We start from the raw sequence: 12,223 nt of genomic DNA, 5'->3' as shown, positions 1-12,223 counted from the left end.
ATAAATTAAACAGACTGAATCCTAACCCAGCATTCATTTTTTATTGAATTGGACAAAATTATATTGAGCAGGAAAATATAATTACTTCATGAGGAACAATAAGAAAATCAAGTAGATTCTCATTTTTGTATTTTTCCACAACCTTAACATTTAGCAAGCATGCATCTAAAAATTCTGGGTGATATATTTATTTTTATATATCTATTTATATAAATATATGCTTATTGGCTATCTGAACGACTATTATTTACTACTATTATCTACTTGTTACCTGATATATGTGGCAATTGTTTCCTGCAAAACCCAACATAACAGATGCACCTGTATTTTCAGAATCCTCCAATGCAATGAGGGTGTAAAACTGAGAATGAGAGCCCTTTTGAGTACAAGGGTAAACAATATTTATACTCGGCAGCCTTTGGATACATAGGCAAAAGGTCACAAACTGAAAGGCAGACTGTAATGTTACAAGTGAAGGGCTACAGAGCTGTAAATGGAAGGCCATTAGCGTTGCACAGGTTAAGGCACTCTGCAGTAAAATTCTGCAGTTTTATAATTCAATCAGTCTGGTTTTAGGAGATGAATCTGTTTTGCTACATCACAAGTAATTTGCAAGGAACATGCCTGATAGGCTCTTTGTTGAAAGGACACAACCTGATATGCATCAATGTTATAAATCTATGTGGATATCCATAATTTCCCCCAGGCACTTGCACAGTTGCTTGCAATCTGAACTAACAGCTAGTATAATATTTGCACTGACAACTCCATCAGGGCTTGAACACATTGGCCAAGGTTCATGCAGCTGAACATAGGCACATGGCTGAAGCTCTTAATTTGCAGGCATGGCTGATGTAGTCTTTCTCTCCAGAGACGGAGAGAAACACACTCTGCTGTGAGTAAGGTAAAACATCTTTTTCTCTTCAGTGACTCTGGTAATACCAGGATATGTATAGGCATTTCAGTCTGGTTTCTAAAGCTGGGTAGAGTAAATATGGTCCATTGAGTCTGGTTAGTCTGTAGTCACTGTGTTCTACTTTGTATAGTTTTATGCTTGCACCAAATCGGTGTTTAAACCCATCACTCATATTTGGTGGTATTTTAGACTCTTTGCTCTAAACATCTGTAAAAGGTGCAAGGCAGCAAAAAAACCAAAAACAAAGACTTTGAAACCAGTGAGTCAGATCTTAACTTAGTCTAAAACTCTGTGAGCCTCTTGAAATACCTTAAACTTTACTGAAATACATCAACTTAAAAGGACCATTATACTATAATGTAAACAACATATTCTATGATGTAAGCCAGCTTCAAAGACTTCAAACATTAAACGAAGTACCAGTCTGTACTTTTCCTTGCTTTACAGCTGCCACTTTCAGGCAGAAAATATATCAAGACTTATGTTGTATTTGTAATTTTAGTCACCCAGTAGGAATGTGCAGCTGTGCTGTAGGTCAGTAAATGCTGCATTTCATAGGTGAAATTTAAAAACAAAATTCATAGTGGAATTAATTGTTTACATATAAGAAAAATCTATTGAAAGCTATTTAAAAGTGAGCATGGAATTTCTTTACGGCTGTTTTACTTAATCAGATCACATATTTGGGACAAATCAGATAGATTACAAAGTATTTATTCCACAGCACTGACATTACCTTGTTTTAGTGTGAACTTCCTAGAACAAAGGCATAATAGAATAGCATAAACATGGCCTTCTATGGAGAATATCAACATAACATCAGACATTCCCAGCAGTGTCATTATCCACATTTACTAGTAGCAGATATCCACAGATTTTACTTTTCTTTCTGCCTGAAGGCATATCTGTGTATAATAAGCAAAATAAATTTACAACATTATTTTTTAATGAAGAATAAGGGAGACAAGGCATGTCCAAATAGCTATTTTTTTCCCATTTTTTATCCCAGCTAAATAGCATTGATCTGTGTAGTTTTTAGTGTTTAGTGCAATGAGAGGAATTCGAAGGTGAAGGAATTACAGGTACTAAAAGAATGGAATCTCACAGTGCAATTAACCTCACCTAATCCTAGCTTTCTGAGGTAGTTATATGTCTGCTGCAAGGCTGCAGCTTTGGCTGTTCCTAATAGTGAGAGATAGGAGGGATGACAGGATGGCACCCAGGAATTGTCTGTCTCTCTGGCTTGATGGACAGGTGTTTAGGTGACTAGATTACATTTTGTATGCCTAATATTTGGGCAGCTAGGAGGAATTTTATCTGCAGCATTTCTACTTCATTGCTGTGTCATTAACCATTTCATCAGGTAAGGACCTGATGCTTCGTCTGAAGCTCTAATACCGTCAGAGTTAGGGGTATGAGTATGGCTCACCTAGTGGAAAGAATGAGCAGTCCTGACTGAATCCATTGACTATAAGAAGGAACTGAGATGTTTCCTTAATGATAGCTGCTTCACTTCAATACAAGCTAACTGTTCAGTTTAGTGGCAGGCTTATCTTTCAGAAATTTTCCATGTTTGCCAGAAGTTATGTCCATGGCAGCTCAGAGCAATGTAAAACATGACAAAATCCAATTATTAAATTGCCACATGGCATTCGTTCTTTCTACCTGAAACTAGGCAGGGCATTAAAATGACATTCAAAAGACATAAATCTGGATAGTGAACTGCATCTTAAAACTCCAGGTTCCTCCTAAGAGAGCCAAAACAAAATCCAAACTGTGATTCCAATATTTCACAAGTGAGTGAAAAGTCCCACTTCCCATAAACAGAATGTATAGTCATCAAATTTGACTACTCTATAAAGCTGTATGGTACCAAAATGTCATTATTTCTGCTGTCCTGGATAAAAACCTTTTTAACTCAAGCAAGATTCCAAAACATTAACATGTTTAATGTAATAATAAAAAGGCATGTGAGAAGGGTTTTACCAAAGTAACATTCCAGTGATCTGCTCAAATATAAAAGCAATCAGTAGAAAAATCACTGGTTAAGCAGTTAAATTAACATTTCATTATTTTTAATTGAGTGAAATAGCACTACACTATGTGCAGTATTTTATGCAATTTCAATAAAGGCAAATCAACTGTAACTAATTTGAATGCTTTATTAAAGCATACTTCAACCTTCAAGTGTGAATTATTGTAGATAATTAAGTGTATTACTGTACCATATAGCTTGGCAAATTGAGCCACTTCAGTGTGCCAGAGATCAATGAAGTATTAATAAAATAATTGTTCCCTCTTTAGCGTCCCAACAGAAATATAAATGTATGTTTTAACACCGTGTAGTTCTACTAACTGTCTGGGAATATTTCTGGCTCTTTGTGGCTTACTTTACAATTTTGCTCAACTGGGTACATTGCAAAAATTTTATTTCTTCTTTTTAATGTCTATATATATTTAACAATTATGAAATATATTGAACAGGCCATGTTAAAAAAACAACCAAATAAAAAAAAACCTAAAATAGTCTCTTAGGAAAAATGTATTAGAAATGTTCATGATAGAAGGAAAATTAATTGGGTCAAGCCCAAGACTCACTGACTATACTAATAAATAAAAATCACCAGGAATCATTTCCTGGCCCTCAAATCAAGTATGATCTGACTCTTGCCACCCTTTCACTCTTAGACTTTTGTCTAAACTTTTTTTACTCCCCTTCCCTCTTCTAAGCAGGCTGGCTGCAGGATGGCAAACTGGCAGGCACTAATCCCAAGGTGTGCCCAGCTAGGTGTCATTCAGAGAAATGCTAGCTGGCGTGAGCCAAAACCACACTGCAGTTAGTGTTAGCAACTTAAAAGCATAGTTAAATGCATACCAGTGCTTGGGCTTGTGTATAGGCCCTCCTAAAGCTCTACCCAAGTAATTAGTATAGATGCAACTGGAGGGAGCGTTGCCACTGAATTCAGCAACTTCAGTCATCGTTCCCCTTTCCTCAGTCCTTCCTCCTTGGGTCTTGCTAAATGATTACTCCTGTATGACTAGTATCCATTTTTCTTTTAAGCTTTCTACACCTTTTTTCTAGGGCTTCTTTATATTTTTCTAAATCTTGATTTCCTAGCTATTGCTCTAAACAAACATCTTTTAAAAGATGCCAGCAAAGGCACTTGAGAGTATATCTGACTTTATGGGGAATGAGGACACTATCAGGAAATCACCACTGGGGCAAGTATTTCAAAGATGTCAAAAGGTAACCAACTTACATTATAGACATAAGTAAGATAGTAATATTTCATTAGTAATTTAATTTTTCTTTATTTGCCTTTCGAGTCAAACTGATGTTGGCATACATGAAGACCAGTATTTGATGCCTTTTCAAAGATCATTACATGAACATCTTATTGCAATGGAATATTGCTCTGTGGTTGATGATTATTTTATATTATTTTATATTTACATTATTTTATATTCAGATTATTTTATATTCAGAGTATAAATATATTATAAAATATATAAATATTTTTTATTCAGAATATATTCAGAGATGCAGGATTTTTTTGGTTTTGCTGCTGTTGTTGCTGGTTTTTTGGGTTTTGTTTTTTTCTTTTTCCAGGGAACATCCTAGATGGGGAGCATCCAACACAGCCTTGGCTAGGTGGCTTCCACCAGCCTATGATGATGGACTCAGCCAACCTCGAGGATGGGATCCCAGTGTCCGATACAATGGAGTCCAGCTACCCTTGGTTAGAAAGTGTGCCACGAGATCACTTGAAACACTTACACTGGGCTATAACCATACCTGCCACCACAGACCTCCATTTGCATCAGTAAATCAAATAGCAAAAGAAGCCATTGAGCTCAGTTAAGGAGGTGTTAGCTTTGCTAAAGCATAGGTTCAGTCAGCCAAATAGTGAGAGGTCCCCTGCACCTGGGCTGGGGTAAGCCCAAGGAGCAGTGCAGGGGGGCACTGACTGCCTGGGGGGCAGCTCTGCCGAAAAGGACAGTAGTGGAGAGCAGGCAGGGCATCAGCCAGCCAGGCGCAGGGCAGCCAGCAGACATGGGGTGATGATTGCTTAGCCTAGAGAAAAGGCGGTGCAGGGTGGATGTAATCACAGCCCTCCCGTGCTGAAAAGGCCGTTATAGAGAAGAGGGAGGTCTTCACAAGGATGCACGCTGACACGGCAAGAGGCAATGGTCACAAGCTGCTCCAGGGGAAATTTTGTCTTGATACAAAAAAAAAAAAGTTGTGAGAACAATTAAATGTCAAAATAGGCTGCCTAGACAACTGCTGGAATGTCCCTCATGGGAAATACCCAAGACCTGGCTTGATGGGGCTCTAAATAACCTAATCCCTGTTTTCAATAGAAAGCTGCACCATGTGGTCTCCAGAGTTTCCTTCCAGCCTATACTTTCCAGTGATTTTACAATTATTTGTTTCAATAATGGTGCCTTTATTCAGGGAAGGAGAAGGGGGAAAACAGGATTGGGTGTTAACTAAAATATAAAGCACATAAATGTGCTAGCATGTGTACGTATGTATGCATGTATACCGTTTCTCCTAGATTAGCGTGCCTTAACTGAACAAGTATTACTGCCAAATCATAACTTCATTCTTTAGATAGACCAAGTTGCTGCACTAAGAAGGCATTGCAATATTTATAGATTTTAGCAGCTCATATACTTAAAAAATAGCAGAGCTGCTTCAGAGGGAAGTTTGAACAAAAATATTTGCATAGAGGACTGGGTGAAAAATTCCCCCGGTGCAGTGTGCAATGATTTGGGCTGGATTTACTATTTCTGGTTTGTCATCATTGCTTTGAAACCTGACTTTTAACGGACTCAAAGTCTTGTTATTTTAACCACCGTATGTTTAATAAGGATGAGCAAGAGAATTTGGTGTTAATGTCACCTGCAACTCATGTTATTAATTAAGTAACATTGTCTCTAAGCCGCTGATGATGAAAACCTGATATTTACACAGGTAAATTTCCAGTAGATGGTACAAACTTCCTTTTTCTAGATTCATTAGGGTACATGCTTGTGAAGTAAAACACACTAAAACAAAACTACGTGACTGCACCTAATCTGATCATATCTGACCATCAACAAGGTTCTCTGCTTTATTTTGAAGTAAGATAGGAGAGAACTAGTGCCATAGAGGTTTTTCCTCATTTACATAATTAAGTCTTTTTTTGTACTTTTAGCTATCCAACTATATCCTTTAAAAAGCAAAATGCAAATAACGTGAAGGTGAGAGATAAGTGTGAGGATTACTATGAAGCAATATTAGAAGACAGGGTAGCTGTGCAAGTTAACAGTGATAAGAAAATCTTACTAACTGCAAGAAAAAAAGTTTGTGCTTTGTGGCTACCAAAGCTATTAAAATACTGATATAAGGACTTGTATTCCTGATGAGCTCTACGTATCTCTGCTCTTGACTATTTCAATATAAAGCCTGATGTTCCTAACAAGTCCCATGTTGCCTCTTGTCCTTACCAATTCTTTTTAACTGCACCTGCCTTATACATTCATTATATAGCCCTTATTTTTATTACAGACTCTGTGACTCTATTCTATGTGCTGCCCTTTCAATTACTTGACTTCTAAGGCAGCTACTGTATGTGAGGGAATATTTTGCTGCATGAGGGAGAATCTGTGAATAATAATGATACCCTAATCATCACAAACTGACTGCTGACTTTGCTCTGATGGTTTTGCTTGGTTATTAGTATAGGCTGGACATATAGCATAGATGTCTCCATGTGTTCCCCCTCAGAGCATTTATATCTCTATGCAGCTTTCACAGAAGTGCCTCGGAAATAGGTTTTGGCTTCTCCCTGCCTGTGAAAATGAAGCAGAGCTTTCAGCTACCATGTATTTCCAACCTAGCTTGTCTCCTGGTCTGCATCAGCTGCTCCATTTATGTACGGAGCAGCCCAGAGCCTCTGTGTATCCACAGTGATTTGAGGTTGCCCAGTGAACAGAATCCATTTGTTAAAGGAGCAGAAAACAGAATAAATAGAAAGAAAACTTTTAGACCATCTAAAAGAAATGTGTGGTTTTCAAAATTCTCTGGAAAGGAACAGATCAAAGATACACTGCTTATTTGGCAAATATATATAAACACTCATCTGAAACATCTTTGAATCTGCTTGTGGCACTGGTATCTCAGCTCCTGAACAGAAATGAGTCTGTCAGAGGTTGGGTTTTCTGTTGTTGTTGCGGGTTTTTTTTGGTTTTGTTTTTAAGAAAACCATAAAAAGTACTCTACAACATAAAGTATTCTAAAGGGGAAAAAAAAGTTAGCTTTTGTCACTGTTCCCCCTGCTTTTTAGTGTTTTATCGTTTTGTGAGACGTAAATATTACTTAGCACTCAAGGTAAACTAGTTCTCTTCCCAGGTTCATGAAGTGACAAAAAAAATTATTCACGCGTCTAATGAGGCTGTTACTGAAGACAACTTGTATTCTGATATTATTATGGTGTGGGGACAATACATAGACCATGACATTGCATTCACACCCCAGAGCACAAGCAGAACCACCTTTCTAACTGGAATGGAGTGCCAGATGACATGTGAAAAACAAAATCCATGTTTTCCAATAAAGGTAAGACTCTAAATTAATTTCTTTAAAAGAAATTCCAGGATCTAAACAGGTGAATAAAGTAAAGCACATTGGTGATACACATACACTGAAATAATTATAAAGCAAATTGATAGATCACCCAGAAATATTAGAGCAGACAGTGATAGAAAAATTGAAACCCAATGCAACTGTTAAATGAAACAAGTGGATATTTAAATTGTTTTGTAAAGACAACAAACTACAGCTAAGGTACTTAGTACAAATATCAAATTTTTCTACCTCTCAGGTTTATGTTGCAGAGAAACCTTACTAGCCCCACCCCCGCCAATGTTATTGTTCTCATGCTTCAAGGTTTTGAGTTCCACTGGGGAAAATAGGGAAGCAGTCATAAATAATTCTGTTTTTACAATGCCAGCCAGATAAAGTGAAAGGATCTTAACTTTACTCAGTGAAAGCAAAGATATTTCCAGCAGCTAATGCAAACTTTTGAAGAGAGCTATCTTTTCAACGTATGTATAAAATGATCTTCAGGGAGTTGCTGAAACTTATATACATAACCTCTTTGCTTTGAGTAGGCTGAAAACATGAATTCAAAGCTTGTTAGAGGGTTAGAGTAAACATAAATTGGTATAAATATAGGATCTTGTATTCTTGTCTAATTAATTCAAAAGTATAGTCATTCTTTCACTCAAAAAAATAAGTAGCAAAGTCAAACCAATTTTTTGTTTCTTAAAGTGCAGCCTGTTCATCTCATGTTACAGGAGAGCCCTATGCCCATTACAGCCCTTGGACTGATGCCCCCATCTCTATCCAGAGCAACCTAAATTATTTTCCTTAGGGTTGGAGCTTGATTACTGACCAGCTTCTCTATGCACCTGAAGCCAGTGTAGGGAATCATAGAATCATAGAATCATAGAGTCATAGAATAGTTTGGGTTGGAAGGGACCTCTAAAGGTCATCTAGTCCAACCCCCCTGCCGTGGGCAGGGACATCTTCAACTAGATCAGGTTGCTCAGAGCCCCATCCAACCTGACCTTGAAGGTTCCCAGGGATGGGGCATCCACCACCTCTCTGGGCAACCTGTGCCAGTGTTTCACCACCCTCAGCGTAAACAATTGCCTCCTTATATCTAGTCTCAATCTACCCCCCTTTAGTTTAAAGCCATTCCCCCTTGTCCTGTTGCAACAGGCCCTGCTCAAAAGTTTGCTGCCATCTTCTTTGTAAGTCCCCTTTAAGTACTGATAGGCTGCAGTAAGATCTCCCTGAAGCCTTCTCTTCTCCAGGCTGAACAACCCCAACTCTCTCAGCCTTTCTTCATAGGAGGGGTGTTCCATCCCCCTGATCATTTTCGTGGCCCTCTTCTGGACCTGCTCCAACAGGTCCCTGTCTTTCCTGTGCTGAGGGCTCCAGAGCTGGATGCAGTACTCCAGGTGGGGTCTCACCAGGGCAGAGTAGAGGGGCAGAATCCCCTCCCTCGACCTGCTGGCCACGCTGCTTTTGATGCAGCCCAGGATACGATTGGCCTTCTGTGCTGCGAGTGCACATTGCTGGCTCCTGTCCAGCTTTTCACCCACCAGTACCCCCAAGTCCTTCTCGGCAGGGCTGCTCTCAATCCCTTCACCCCCCAGCCTGTATTGATACCGGGGGTTGCCCTGACCCAGGTGCAGGACCTTGCACTTGGCCTTGTTAATCCTCTTGAGGTTCACATGGGCCCATTTCTCGAGCTTGTCCAGGTCCCTCTGGATGGCATCCCATCCCTCTGGTGTATCGACCGCACCACTCAGCTTTTGTGTGTCATCTGCAAACTTTCTGAGGGTGCCCTCGATCCCACTATGTCATTGATGATGATATTAAACAGTACCGGTCCCAATGGATGGTTCTGATGGAATAAGTTCCATCAGAATAGAAAACATTTTCCCCTAGCAAACTGTAATTGATAAGTATGCCACAGTCTCCTCTTGCCTTAAATGCCTCATTCCACTTCCATTAAACATAAAGGAAAATATTCTGCTAACTGTAATGGGAACTGAATCAGGTCTTGTGTTGAAAGATGGCTCATCTTCCATTTGGTGAGACAATCTAAAACACAAGGAAGGCTAAGTGAAATTAATGACTGCCTGCAATTTTACCACAGGCAGGTGAATTTCTCTCACACCCAGCAGATACGGACTGTTGAATGTTTGCAAGCATAGCTTGAGAGCATTCAGTAAGAGCACAGACTTCTTAAAGAATCACATTCCTAGGACACATATGAAGTATCAAGTTTGAGTGTCTGGGTAACCTGGTTTGGCCACAACAGCCCTAATTACAGCTATTCTTCCATAGTTCTGACAAAAATCTCAAATTTCTGTCTGGTGCAAGAAATTATTTACTCTGTTTATGCTGTTAAGTAATAGTCTTAGAAATGTTCTCATTTCCAAAGTCTTATCAGGAGACACAAGGGCAGAAGTCCATTCCCTGACCAGCAGTGCTTCACATGACGTGTGAAGGAGGTCGAGTGTGTCTCCACCATATGACACAAGGTGGCTATCTCTTGACTCCCATTTTTAAAAAATCAATTTGCTGTAGATATAAAACTGCAAAAGTCTTCTAAAGCTTGTGTTTTCTGTTTATGACATATTCTTTGAAGCAGTGCAATTAGTACTGATCTTTATGTGCAAAACTACCACATTTTTTATCACTAAATAGATTTTTCAATTGAGAAAATACTCAGACGGTTGTCCATAACTTGAATCAAATGTGGATCACAGGGACCATAGAAGTCTAATCACTGAACCCTGACTAGCAAGCCTGGAAATTCCATCTGCTTAAAAAGGAGGCAATTTAAGGGATCTTCTAAAAAGGACGCCAAGGCTAATATTATTCATGTGGCAGCAGCATTACAGTGCAGAGAGAAAGAAGCTGCACAGATCACCATGGCATATAGCTACAAGTGCCTCCTTCAGTGCTTTAAACAAGGGACATATTTTGGATTTCTATCTTGGAGCTGTGAAGAGATTCATCGCAGAACATGTTTCAAGGATGCTCTTGAAAGCAAGTTACTTGTACTAAATCTAGCACTGAACATAGCCTAGGAGCTGCTCCTGCTCAGTGTAGACTAGCAGGGGAACAGGGTCAAGGCATACCCATGGTTACCTTTGGGAGTTAGTGTCTGAAACTCAGAATGGCCATGGGAGGACATATAAAGAAATTCAGACACAACCCTGTAAGTATTAGGTAAGTTTCCCAACTTGTGGATTCATTACTTGATCACAGTCCCATGAATCTTTCAGCTCCTTTTTGTTATTTTTCTGTTGTTCACAGCTTAAAGAGGGACAGATATGAAGATGGTTGTTCTTTTTCTGTACTATGTCTAGTATTTTGTGACTGTTTTTGTGAAAGGCAAAGAATACACACTATATTAAAAAAAATAAATAAAGGAGGGGGCTTGTAGTTATTAGTGTGACAAGAGGAACTATTTTTTGAACACTGAAACAAAATGCTATTTCCCCCTAGAACTGATTTTCTTCCTGAAATCTTAAGTAAAGCTAATCTCCACCTATTAAATATTTGGAAAACAGCCACAGTTAGTTTTATACATTCATTTTGTGTATGAAGAAACGCTGGCTGGTTTCCAAAGACAGTGAAATCCATAGTATATTATCCAACAATATAAACAGAGATGCTGCAGTTTGCACTCTTGCTGTGTTCCTAGAACAGCGGCACCCAAGGGACAATCCACCCACTGAAAAGGACAACTGCGCTTAGAGCTATGCGCCCTCTCTGGGGGTTTCACTGGGGAAAGGGAGCTCCTGACTGTGCAGGTTAGGGAAGCTGTCTGGAAAATGTTCTGAGTCAGTGCAATTCAATGAAGGATTGAAAGCTGAGGTAGTGCATTAATATTAATAACAAGTGTAGGTAAATGATTCATAGGTTAGCAGGAACGATTACAATTTTCTATTCAGGACATTTTCATAATAAAGGCTATAGAATTTCACCCAGTGATTCTCACATTGAGCCTGTAGCTTCTGGTAGAGCCTGAACATTTTTTTCTGTATCTTTTCAGAATCCCATCATGTGGGAAAAAAAAAAAAAAAGAGAAAAAAACCACTAGCTTTAGTTTATACTTCTTTTACAGCAGCCTGACACATGGAACAGGGTTGTGGACATAACCTGTCATTCCTCAGATGATTATTTCAGGTTAGGGGTGAGACATAATGAGGCATTAGCAAGACTTTCACAAGACAGCTACTGACTATTCAGTATTAATTACATTGCTGACAATAAGTTAGACATGGCGCATGCACATAGTAAGATACAGTCCTGAAAAGCTTTCGGATACAGATAAGCTTTCAGTTAGTTCAGATACAAAATGATGGAAAAGAAACAGAGCCCCAGAAAAGTGAGGCGATTTGCAAAAGGTGACACGCAACATGACAGGTTACTGTCTCAGCTACAAATGGATCAGTCTGTGAACGCTCAACAACCAGCAAAGTCAGCCCCTGCCTTTTTCTTCTGTGTTTCAGAGGTAGCAGCTCACTGTCAGATGGGGTCATTGACTCTCCTCCGAGTTTCATGTCCACAAATAAACATGTTTTCCTTATTGGCAAACTTTCATAGACCATAAGCTAGGTGCTCTTTTAAGTGTACAGCAAAAATCCTTTTACAAGGTCATTCCCCACAGAACAAATTCACAATAAGAAAGACTTTTCTTTAACTGAAATAACAGTTTAGACATTGTAGTA

At 39.0% G+C, this 12,223-nt stretch overlaps 1 protein-coding gene across 1 annotated transcript in view; it reads left to right on the top strand.

Annotated features, from left to right (window-relative positions):
- TPO (thyroid peroxidase) overlaps positions 1–12,223 on the top strand; it is a 46,372-nt gene that overhangs the window by 12,836 nt on the left and 21,313 nt on the right. The window contains 2 exon segments of the mRNA XM_076335435.1: positions 4,527–4,656; positions 7,314–7,520. Coding sequence (XP_076191550.1) covers positions 4,527–4,656; positions 7,314–7,520 — 337 coding nt within the window.

The sequence above is a fragment of the Aptenodytes patagonicus genome, chromosome 3 (genome assembly GCF_965638725.1).
Source record: "Aptenodytes patagonicus chromosome 3, bAptPat1.pri.cur, whole genome shotgun sequence".
NCBI classification, from domain to species: domain Eukaryota; kingdom Metazoa; phylum Chordata; class Aves; order Sphenisciformes; family Spheniscidae; genus Aptenodytes; species Aptenodytes patagonicus.
The sequence above is the reverse complement of the archived record's forward strand: the minus strand, read 5'-3'. Positions and strand labels throughout refer to the sequence as shown.